The sequence below is a fragment of the Prosopis cineraria genome, unplaced genomic scaffold (assembly GCF_029017545.1).
Source record: "Prosopis cineraria cultivar Desert tree isolate PC_DT_omini unplaced genomic scaffold, ASM2901754v1 PC13, whole genome shotgun sequence".
Lineage (NCBI taxonomy): Eukaryota > Viridiplantae > Streptophyta > Magnoliopsida > Fabales > Fabaceae > Prosopis > Prosopis cineraria.
Window position 1 is genome coordinate 9,897,458 of NW_026555344.1, and position 12,692 is coordinate 9,910,149.

General features: G+C 30.6%; 1 protein-coding gene across 6 annotated transcripts; it reads right to left on the reverse strand.

The window, feature by feature from the left end:
- Nucleotides 1-57: 57 nt before the first annotated feature.
- LOC129290764 (probable protein phosphatase 2C 21) lies at nt 58-6,438 on the reverse strand. 6 transcript variants are annotated; one of them, XM_054927726.1, is made up of 11 exons: nt 6,350-6,438; nt 5,871-6,000; nt 4,548-4,611; nt 4,007-4,115; nt 3,241-3,421; nt 2,511-2,636; nt 1,882-2,005; nt 1,555-1,631; nt 1,235-1,287; nt 760-814; nt 58-519 (listed from the first exon to the last, which is right to left on the reverse strand). In XM_054927726.1, exons 2-11 carry the CDS (start codon nt 5,943-5,945, stop codon nt 379-381), a joined length of 1,005 nt encoding a protein of 334 aa, XP_054783701.1. In that variant the 5' UTR covers nt 5,946-6,000; nt 6,350-6,438; the 3' UTR covers nt 58-378. The 6 variants fall into 6 exon arrangements, with proteins under 6 accessions (XP_054783701.1, XP_054783700.1, XP_054783699.1 ...); XM_054927725.1 differs by having other exon boundaries at nt 5,871-5,997; nt 6,350-6,437; XM_054927724.1 differs by having other exon boundaries at nt 5,875-6,000; nt 6,350-6,432.
- Between the last annotated feature and the right edge of the window lie 6,254 nt (nt 6,439-12,692).

The window sequence follows — 12,692 nt, forward strand, 5'->3', positions numbered from 1 at the left end:
AAAAAAAAAACGTCGCTATCAATAAGCCATGAAAAATCTAGTTTCAACAATACTAGATGACAGAATAATTTGAAAATGTCGCGTTTCCCATCAATTAATGGCTTTGTATTTTAGATACTTAATACATTTACACATGTACAAGACCTGCACATACCATCATACAATTTGAAATCTAGATATGAGATAGGCCCATGATTCCTTTTCTCCTGTATTAATCAATCATGTCTCTCTTACTTACAACTCATTTTCACTTAGTTTTACGTTGAAAGTTACTCACTTCCATCAAAATCATGATTTTTTTGGTTTTCAACGTAAAACTAAACAATCAAGCAATCTTCTGCACAACCTTTTCTCTTATCTGTCGGTGACAGAGGCTTGTTAGTTAATGACAGAAGCACCTGAATTTGGCCCTTTGAACAGAATCAAGATCATGGTCATGTTGTCACATCCCAAACCACCGGCTGCTGGTGCCAAGCACCAATCCAATACTCTCTCACAGATCACTTTTAGATTGTTTTCCTGCATAATTTTTACACATTTATACATATAAAATTTATACAACTCATCTTTCCAATTGAAACATGCCAAATGGTATAATCAAGGAGTATCTTTAATCTGCATAAAAACAAACAAACTACAACAATAAGCCTTATCCCATTAGGTGGTGTCAAGTATACAGACAGCAAAACAAAGAAACATAGAATAAATTCACAAAAACAAAAACAAAAGAAAAGAAAAGAAACACAGAATAAAACTTACTGTCCTTGACTGTTCATGTATGAAATCCACAAGATGTTGGCTTGACATGCAATCCCTATTTTATACAATGCACAAAGCAAAAGTGTCAAATGGATCGTTGAGCATCCACCTTCATTCCTCGTATATCATAAAATTAAAACAAGGGCAGCCAATGTCTAGGACATGTATAATGGCAAATATTCCTTGAACTGTAACAGATGAAGCACATTGCTATCAAAGTAAGCTTAGAGCAGCGTAGAGGACAAAGTCATGTGGCATTTTGATGAAGCTGTTGACAATATTGTCCCTATTACATAATTGAGAGAAAAAAAATAGGCCAAAAATAGCTATTTTGAGTTTCTTGGATAAAAAATAGGCCAAGAAAAAAGACTATTTCGGATGAAACAATACATTAACAAGATAATAAAAACTAAATCACGATAACTATGACTATCAAAGGAGTTTCAAAAGGAATTTTTGGAAACAAGAAACTTACCATATTCCATCACAAGCTATAACGAGAAACTCATCATCATTGCAAAGCTCAACCTATTTATTATACAAAATATAAGTAAGAGTAATCAACCCAGAGCAAATAAAGGAAAAGACAAAAAAAAAAAAACCATAAAGGAACATGTTAAAAGATGGCAGCAAATGCGTATGCTATTTCTTTTTCTTTTCTTTTCTTTTTCTTTAAATAAATGGTACACTATTTGCATGAGATGAACAGAACATATTCACGAAAAGAAAAATCTCACTGATATTAACCCTTTAACCTGTTTATAGGGTATAATGCACTGACAATATACTACTCACATAAGTTAACTCTGGATCAGCAGTTACCATCTGCTTGTCCGCAGGCAAAAGCTTGTTTTCCTTGAATTCAATATCTCCTGAAATAGAAACGATTTTACATTATAAAATACTAGACATATTTTCTCATGCATTATATGACACATGAGGAATAATTATTTATGATTTGTGAATAGTGCCGCTTGCTATATTTTACATTAAATTAAATATTGATATTCATTGGGACAAATGAGGCAACCTACAACAAGACGGCAATAATTACAACTGAAAAGAAAGACAAAGATATTGTAATTTCCCTTGCATTACAAAAAAATAAGAAATTTGCATTACCAATTGCACTAGTCAAGTTTAAACATCCATTGACACGTCCAAATTGTATAAAACCACCAGCTTTTAGAATCCTGTATTTTTCAACCTCGAGGTCAGGCTTGTGATCTTTAGTTAAATTTTGTGCCTGCAAATGAGACTTCGCTGAACCAAACATACGAGAATTGTGAAAGATTAGTTGTGCCCACTGGTCAAGGCAGCATTTCACAGACGCCCAGCTCAGAAGTTCATATACTTGATGACTGGATGCACCAAACATTGAGGTCAACGATGGGCAGAGGCATGCTCCTCTTAAGGTCAAAATTATCTTTTGACATAACCATTTAGTGCATAAGCGTGACAAACGCTACCCTTCAAAACCATCGCAGCAGAAATGGGTATAAAACATAGTTCGCTGAAGTCACTAGTTAACAATGATCCTCAAAAGAACTGTACTACATAAATAAGCAACCTTTCTCACTCAGCAAATTCTTTAGATAACTACTTCCCCTCACTTTTCCTATCCTCTTTCCAGGTCAGTACCCCTGTCAATGCCTTCTAAATCAAACACAAACTGGATATATCAAGAACCTGCATCTTAATTTGACCATATGATGCAGAATGAGGTTTACTACAAGAGGACGGGAAAGTACCTGGCCCTTCCTTGATAATACACAGCGAGAATCACCAGCATTTGCAACAAGAAGATGGTTGCCTCGGATGACTGCAACACAAGCTGTGCATCCTGCCTTTGGTACCCTGAAACCACAATGGGGCCCCTAATTTGCAGCATAAAATTTCCTCAGTTCAACATCAAAATTTTTATAAACTGGAATTAGATATTTGTTTGCCCAACATCAGACCTCACACTTATATTTTAGTTCTAAATAATAAAATTACCAAACTAGCAAGAAGTTTCTGCATATTTAACCTTTCTTAAACTTCATGTCAAACTGCAATGCAGTCAGCATGAAGTGAAAAGTTATGCAAATTATAACCTCAAAGCCATATTATTTTCAATTTTTAAGACACTGTAAATTTAAAAATTATTTCATAACCACAAATGGTACAATTAGCACCAGCAGTTTAAGAAAGGGGGCACTGGTGGCAAATTGGAAATATTGTTTCTGCATTAATATCAATACTAAATTTAAGCAAAAGTTGTTCGGGCTTTTGAAAATTTTCATTGGTCAATAAAGGATAATGAGAAAGCAAAAATGCCAGGGTGAAATAATAAACAGTGTTTACAGCCTATGTATTGTGTAGGCTTGGAGCGGACTTCTGCATTTTCCAACACAGAATTTGAACTTAAATGGATCTGCATCAAAATATTTAAAACATGAATGAACAATGACACAAGCATTAAGCTAGAATAACATGCACCTGTGGTATGTCATTCTTATTAGTTACCTCTTCAAAAGCCCAGTCATCAACATGGCCATTGACTGAACCACTCTTTGGAGTCCTTATAAACCAACATCTCATATTAAAAAGCCTTTTTGATTTTTCTCCCAAGACTGCTAATTCTCTCCACCCTCTTTGTCCACGCATCATCTCATCCATTCTGCCAAAAAAAAAAAAGGATAGAATATATAAGAAATGGAGCACAGTTTCGACTTTCAACAAAAGTATTTCTGTCAAAACTCCATTCCCCTTCACAATTCCTGGTCACAATCCGTTCATACCAATAAAAACCTAAATATGTCATGTGTGATTGAATTTCACCCATGGAGGAAAAGAATTGTGCCAATTATGAGCAATTATCATTCCATCAAAATCACTATGTCAGTCAGATGGTGAAATTTCTTATTCTAACTAAACATTTGATCTCAGCTACAAGGAGTTGGCTCAAGTTGCCTTTGTAAGTTTTTAGCATCTGAAAAGAGTGTCATAAACTGTCAATCTTTTGATTGCGTAAATATAATTTAATAAACTATTATAGTGAGATGAACTATTTGAGTAAAAATAAGAAACAAAGAAAAAGGAGGGATGAAAGACTATGCTTTGTAACTTCCAAAAACATGGTCTTGAGCCTAAGCACTTTCAGGCAACCCTATTCCACCTCTTGATCCCTTGGCAACTATTGATGAAAAAGCATCAACCCATAGCAAAGGAAAATTTTAAATAAAAACAATCGATAAAAAGAAACCTGAGAAATGAGTGTTGTAAAGATGTGCCTAAATCTCCAGCTAAATAAACTTCATGCTCAAGCACCTGTTGGTGTAGATACTTGGCACAGAATTTAGCGACTGCTTTACCTGAAAATTTGTGCACTTAATTAAGGGCTATAAAATACAAGCTTCTGGCCATTAACTATGTTGAATCTGTAAGCCCTACCAAATCAATTTTTCAAACAACTTAAGATGTATCGGCATTTCCAAGCGTATTGAGTAAGCTCTAATCAACACTAATTGTGTCTGAAATTCCCCAACAATCGTACAAAAATGTATCAAGGCATTTTTTTTTCCCTTCTTTTACTATAACATTGGTCAGGCCAACAAAAGGCCAAAAGCCTGCAATTGCAAATAAATATATATAGGATTATGAAACCATTCCAGGTGTGGATTTTGAGGATTGGAACAGGTTTGGCATGCCTGTTCAAATTCAAACCTGACCTTGGACAAGCCTAACACATTGTTGTGTTGCCAGATATGACAATATTATTGAAAACTCTCAGAACAGATACTAACCTCCATGACCATCATAAACACCAAACAAAGATGTAGACTCGTCCAAATCAGGATGGGCAGCATGCTGAAAAGCAATATAGAAAAAGTAAATTTGTATAAACTATCAGAATAATCAGACAGACCATCAGTAACGAATAGGGCTTTTGCCCTTGTACTTTGAATATTTCAGCGTACAACAGGTACTGCATTTCACTCCATATATTGCATCATTAACAACAGCAGTTTATTGGATTGCACTCCATGTATTACATGTGAATACAAAATAGAATGACAGAAGTTGATTGGATACAAGTTGCTACCCTACGAAGAAATTATCTCTACTTTTCTCCCATCCCATTCTCCATCTCCCTACACTATGTACCCCATTGAATAGAATAGATCATGATATATCATAAGCCTGATGAATTACAAATGATAAAGGCATTAGAAAAACATCTTGCTTTATATCCACGTAACAATCTTCTTCAAAAGATGGGCAGTTCCTACAGAAGTAGAGGTATGCTAGAGAAGTGTGATTTATCCCCCTGTAATTTCAAAGTTTTTAGTAGTACTGTAGCACATGCACCTCAATAGATAGATTATTATTATTATTATTATGAATGTCAACAAAGAAGTGAAAACTTGACTCTCTTCATCATAGCAGATTAAAAATATAGTTACCAACGAGTTCATCTAAAAACATAAAATACCATATCTTTTTGATAATTTGTAATAGAAGCATGATGACTAGAAACTTTGTTTTTGGTTGAACAAAAATTTAGGAGTTAGTAAGCTCATTCCAGCTACTGGGAAAGACACACCACAGTTGGTGGATGCCTCCACAAAAGATCAAAGAAGGAATGGAACCAAAGACCTTTGGGTCAAGGGATCTTGATCCTGCCAGAACATTGGAGTATGAGTAAGTAGTACAACTAGCATTAGGTTTTGTAAACTACAGCTAAATTAACTTATATTCACACCTGACTTGCCTAATCTCTGCAGGATGAAAAGATACCATCTAGAAGATAGAAACCATAATATTTCAATCATCTGCTACTAGTTCTATTTCAGTCATTAACAATTAAGTCAAATTGCCAACTTTTTCCCAACATTTTCCTTTCCTGTTGCACTCGGTTAAATGATTAAAATGGATACAAACCCACTGTTGTTTTCTGCAAGCACGCCATTTATGCACAACCAAAACGATATTTGAATACTTCAATTGTCGGCCAATAACGATACAACATGATGTACCATATCTTCCAAAAAAAAAAAAAGGAGCATGCTAACCAACAAGTAAACCGGCATTACACAGAAGTAGAACAAAAGGAAAGAAAAAAGTACAGACAGCATCTTCCATAGTTTTACGCCACCCTTGCATGGAAGATAACCCATAGCGAAGCCTGTCATTCTCGCCATCTTCAGAGGTCTTTTCTGTTTTCGGACTGCTAAGGTATGCCCCCATCTCCAACTGCTACAACACAAAAAGCCAACATTGAACCGCGCACACATTGAGAAGAAAGAATCATTACGTATGATCTGTGAAAGAGACAATAGTTTTAAATATTACATACATGGACCTAAATCTAGCCATACAATTGTATTTCTAAGAAATCAGAAACCACAAGGCAAAGAAGAAACAAACAAAAAGGCGGCACAAGAACAAGATATCATTCCCCCAATTCGGCATCAAACAGCGGTAAAAATTTAAATCATCGACTAGGGAAGCAAAATGAAGACCAAGGAAGAAACTGGCGAAGCAAATAATCATGGAAAATTCAATCTCAAAATAGAAGGATTAAGGGCAAGCGAAGAATCCGTACAGTGGTTTCCGGAAAGGGAAAGCGAGTGTCCTTTGTATCCCTGCAAATCCAAGACCGCTCCAAGAAGAAAGTTAGATCCCAATTTTGCATCAATTATTTTAGGTTTGTTTAAAACTTTATTATTTATTTATTTATTTATTTATTGCATCTATTATTATCCGAAGAGCCATTGGCTCTATTGGCTATTGCTTAATTTTTAAAAATTTATATATTTATGTTATGACTCAGCAGCGCCGTCAACTATTTTTGGAGCTTTTAATAATTGTGAATATTTGTAATTTTGTTCATCCATGGGACTACAATTCTTAAAGGGAGAATGAAGGAAAAAAAATTAATGATAGTTACGTCAAATAAATTTTTTTAAAAATTAAATTGTAAATATTAATTAAGATAAATTTAATTATAAATATCAATTACAAACAAAATGTTACATTTATGTAAAAAAAAAAAAAGAAAAGAAAATTATGCTTGGATTCACGCAAAGGGATTTGTAATAATGATAGTAACTTTTTATAGTGATACACTGAAAGAATACATGGACTACGAAAGTTCACCTAGCCTCTCTAAGGAGAGGTTTGCATGATGCTTGTTTCTTGTTTAAAGTGTATTTGGATTAAAATTTGTAAAACTAAAATTTCAATAAATTAGAGTAAAAGTAAGTTATAACAATATAATTTATATTTGAATACTTTTTTAAAAAAATTTATGTTAATGTTTGAATATTTTTAATGTAATTTTTGTTTTCATAAATAAACACAAAGGTCAAAGGCAAAAAAAAAAAAAAAAAAAAAAAAGAAAACAAATTCAGCTTCTTACCAAACCTTAGTTTTGGGCTAAAAGTAGGGATAAAAGTAAACCAAGCTAATAGTATAGGCCTTAATCAAATAATCTTAGAACTCATGATGAACTTATATGCACGTTCTTCTCAAACTTAAATATATGATAGGCTTAGTCTAACCTAAAATCCTTTTAAAGGCCCACTTTACATATAAGTTTATATAAGTCTTTAAAAAAGCATCTAAATTAGGCTTCAAAGTTTAGGCTTCAAGCCTATCAAACGTTATATTTTTATTTATACTTCAAAGCCTACATCTATCAGATTTTAAAAAAATTTAAAAGACTTAAAAATTATTTAAATATAATATAACATAATATAATATATAAATACATAAATGTAAATATCATATGTGTGTGTGTGTGTGTGTGTATATATATATATATATAAATATATCTAAACAGGTTAGGCCAACGGGCTTACAAGCCAGAACTTTAAAAATTCAAGTCTAAATTGTTGAGACATGTAAAACAAGCCTTAAGGCTTAACCTCTTTATAAACTCATCAAGTCCCAACAAGTCAGTTGCTTGATTTATCACCACCTATAGCTGAAAGTCATTCCCCATCAATCTTTTTCCCTAAATGAAATTAAACCAAACCTACTCGTAGTGAGCTAGCAATTGGGCCTCCTTTTAAGGTGGGTTGTGTTTTAGAAAATTAGCAGTTGGGCTGTCGGCGGAGGGATGGAGATAGAAGCATTGGAAGATGTCATGATAAATGGTAAAAATAAAGAGAATGATAACTACCAGCCAAAAAAATAATAATAATCTCCCATGATATAATGAATTGATATTTAAATTTTCATTGAGACAGACACTCGCATTTATCCTCCATTTGGATATGAATAAAAGTTGGGAGGAAAAAAAAGAAGAAAATATAATTTTAAAAAAGTGTTATCACCGATTGTATTTGGATGGACCCGAAAAAACTAGGCGAAAAAAAAAATAAATATTATAATAACTATAATACCCATACATTAAAATATATCATTTTTCATATATGAAAATTAATTAAAGGAAAATATTATATTAGAATTATTATCATCAAAATATTTAAAATCAAATTATTTGATAAAAATATATTTTCACATTATTATATTTTAAAATTAAATAATTTAGTAAAAATATGTTATTTTTCTTTAAAAAAAAAAGTGAATAATTTTTCTATTTAAAATTAAACAGGGGTTTTTCTTTCTTTTGGTTGGCGATGAGTCTTTTTGCTGTTAAAAATTATTAGTATTGCTGTGAAATAATTAAATGAACTAATGAGTTAGTGGGGTAGCGTGTGGAATACAGTATTTTCTCTCAAAATCTCTCTAATGTGGAGAGAAAAGTTGGAAAAAAAAAATGATAAATTTTATACCTTATTATCTCTTCTAATTTCTTTTTACTTTTCTTTCTTTATCTAAATAGGGTAAAAGTTATTTTCCTCCCTATTTTCTTTTTAAGTTTTCCCTTTTTTCAATTTTTCTCTTTATCAAAACAGGGCATCAATATTAGATAGTACTTTGAACAGAATTATCTGTAATAGAGCAAAAATCTCACTCTACAATTTATTAATAGCCAATATACTTGTGAGAATCAGTTTTTCTACCTTTTAATGGATGCCTCTATGCTGTTCACGAAAAAAAAAAATAATTGTGAGAGTCTCCAAGATAAAATGGAATTTTATTTCTCAACATGACTAGCCTTTGAATTTTCATCCCTTTTTTTTCGGCATTCAATTTGGATTGGAACGAAGGTAGAAAAGCTAAAGTCAAGTAAAGTGCACTGATATGGAGATCATGAGATTTGGAAATGAAGTTAATTAGGCAATTTAAGAGAAAGTAGAGATCATAGAGTTTAGAAATCCAGTCGAAAAATTTAGACACCAAATGAAGTTCATCTACAGACAGACAATTACTTATCCCTCAAAACCAAAATCCCTCATCTTCTCATTCTAGTTAGTCAAGTTTTTAGTTCTTGTTCGTTTACTTTCAATTCCTCTAGCATGTCACACTCATCTCAATGAGATATTACTTTGTATTTACAATTTCCATTCAATAAAATCTCTTTCTTTTATCTTGTCAATCTTTACTTAATATCACGTTCTTGTGAGTTATGTGTCAATTTTTTATTAACCGGACCAATCAGTCCAACAAGTGTAGAAATTAAGAAATATGAGTTACTCATTTTTTATTTTTGTTTGGGTTTTTTCAACCCATCATATGTTGACCAAGACTCATTTTTTGGATTTAATATTATTCAATATTATTTTAAAGAGTGAGGGAACTGTTTTTTCTACATGAGAAAAACTGACAGGAGTTGTTCCAACTAACATGGGATACTAGGTTCTATGAAACCAACTTGGACTTCCCTCTCTCAAAAAAACTCTTCCCGGTAAGATACTCTAACCTCTTAAAATCTAACAATTTTTTTTTTTTGATAGAAAAGTCTAACAATTTTATTACTTGCTAATTCGAACAAGATGATGAAACAAGACATGAACTTGGAGCTGAACTTGAACCTTTTAGAAAGTGGAGGATGGTGGTGTAAAAAATGGGCCGGCTCATGATAGACTTGGGCATAAAACAGTTGGGCTTAAGAATCCCACTTATATATATATATATATATATAAAAAAAAAAACTTTCATTCGCCTGGCCTGAATCTCATAGGCCTAGACTAGCCCATAGGGCTTCATGTTTATATATTTTTTTAAAATAAATTTTTGCCCTTTTAAATGAATATATAAAATAATAATAAATAGATATTACAGATAAATTAGTTTATGAGTATTTATAATTTCACTCAATTTTAAATTACGTGCTTGTAATTTATTTTATTTTAATAAATTCTTTATAGTTTAATCAATTAAATAGGTTAATACTTGGTTATCAAAATATTTTAATTTTTCATTTTTTTAAAATGAAATTATAGACTTTTATATGTTTATTAAAATATTATATAATTTTATAATTAATTACATGATTTTTATAATTTAAAATTTATACAATTAGCTAATTTTTCTATATAACTTTTATACATATAGTTTTTTCATAAAAATAATAATAATTGTTTTAAACTAAAAATATTGTATTAAATAAAAAAATTTGGCTCAAAGTATTAAACTAAATTTTCTATAAACTTTAGAAATTTTTTATTTTTAAAAAGTAAATAAGTTTTTAATAATTTTAATCTTGAAGGACTAATATATTTAATCAATTAAATTATAAGGACTTAATTAAAATAATATAAACTACAGGGACTGAATTCAAATTACGAAAAACTAGAAGGACTTGTAGTTCAATTTGCTCAATATTATAAAAATTTTAATTTAAGTTATAAGTATTAATAAATTAAAGTACCAAATCATTGCCTCAAGTTAAATAAACTAAAAAATTCTCCTCCAAATCTCAATAAAACAATAACATATAGAGATTCGCAGCAACATCATAATTATGATTATGCAAAACAACTCCTATTTCAAGTAATAAAACATTAAGATTTATAAATTCCTAATTCAAATCATACAATGTCAAATTATATAAGTATAAAAAAACTCTCTTGTCAAAAATATAATTTAAAAGTATTAATACACATGCATAACATAAATCAACTCAATGTCTAAAGTCCAGAGTAAATCAAACAATTATTTAAAGTTGAAAAAAAAGAAGTCGTTATCTAAAATTAAACAAACTAATCTAGTTGCAAAGTTTAATTCTAAAAAAAATACAAAAACAGATAAATATTTAAAGAATTGTCAATAATGTAAAAAGTATTAATAATGTTAACATAAAAAAAGTATATTTAATAAATATAATAAAATGGCCCAAACAGACTACCCACTATTTTAAAGGGCCGGCACTTATTAGTTCACTTTCTATTTCAAAACTCTAATGTAAGAAGATGAAAAAAAAAAAAAAAAAGTGAAAGGATGCAATTATTAAACTTAAAGAAATTGGCTATACAAACTCAGCTTGTTTTCTAGCTCTAATGGTGGCAACACAATCATCAATCAATATTTAATATTCAATAATAGAATGTTAACATAAAATGTAAAATTTATAATGGATGATACTGCTCTCAAATTATAAATAGTATAACGTATATTTTTACTTCGCAAATGTTTGGCGGTTCCGTGCCACGCGTTTATCATTGCTTTTGGTGACACTGTATTTTGTGGATGACGTTGACATTGTTTGTGTAATGAAAGATATCTATCCATCTAATTTCAAGTGAGAGGTCAAATTTGTGGCCAACATTGTTAATACTTTGACATATTTGACAGGACAAATTTTGGGAGTTCTAGTATGATTAGTATTAAGGGGAGAAAACGCTCACATTGAACAAATCAAGATCCAGATCGAACTATACATACTTAGGTACATAGAAAAAACTCGTAAATTTATATTTTAAGATTATCAAATTGAAATTGAAATGATCAATGGGTCTTGAGTTTTATAGTTTATTAATTAAACTATAAAACTCAAGAAATTAAACTGAAAGTTAAAATGACATAACAAGTAAATATAAATATGAAATATATAAGAAATAAATTCATAACACATTTAGTTGTCAATGAAGTAATACAATATGACCATAAATTAAGAATATCATGAATTATAATTTTATAATTTATTAAATATAGGTGGATCTTAGTTAAATCAAGTATAAGATAATTCAAAAGTATCTGTACTTATATTTTAGCTATCAACATCTTCCTTAAAACTAATCTCAAATCATATTGTATATATATGACAGGTCCTTAAATAAAGCAAGCTTTTTGAGGGTTCAACCTTTGGATTTTTTATGTTTCTCAAATTTTTTAGCTTTTTTTATATCAGATTTAGAACAATTTGGTTTCTTGAAAATTATTTCAAGTTTTGACTTAACAATAGCACAATTCTAATTCAACCTGACTTAATCATAAAAATAATTTTTTAATTTAAACTAAGTCATTAACAAGTATTGTCAATGCACATAATGAGAATAGTGAATGCAGGCACAAGAGAAAGGATAATTACCTTTTGGAATGAATTTTGATTTCTAATTTTAAGAGCACAAAGTCTAACCGATTCAACCGTTGAATTTTGTTTGGTTCTTAAAATATTGAGAGATAATATAAATTTACTTGCATGGAAATATTTGAGAAGATACAATAATTAGGATTTTCGTCACGTCCATTTCAAAAGCGGCCAAATTGCTATGCTGAATTAATTGAGAGATGCAATGATATGCTTTGGTTGTTGGGCGTTGATGCGTGAAAAAACAGAAAGGATATATTTTGGTTGGCTTCACCTTTTATAAACTAACCACTTTTCCCATTCTTCCTTAGGGTAAACAAGGGACTTACCAATTAGTTGATTCTTTATGCTTTACATTTTTTTTTTTCCATAAGTGAGTCAAACATTTTTTATGGATGAGGAGATATGGGGATACAGAAAACGAAGGAAAGCAAAAGAAGAAGAAAAAAAAAAAAGAAAGGAAAGGAAAGGAAAGAAATTGTTTTCTCTCTCTATTTTTTTTAAA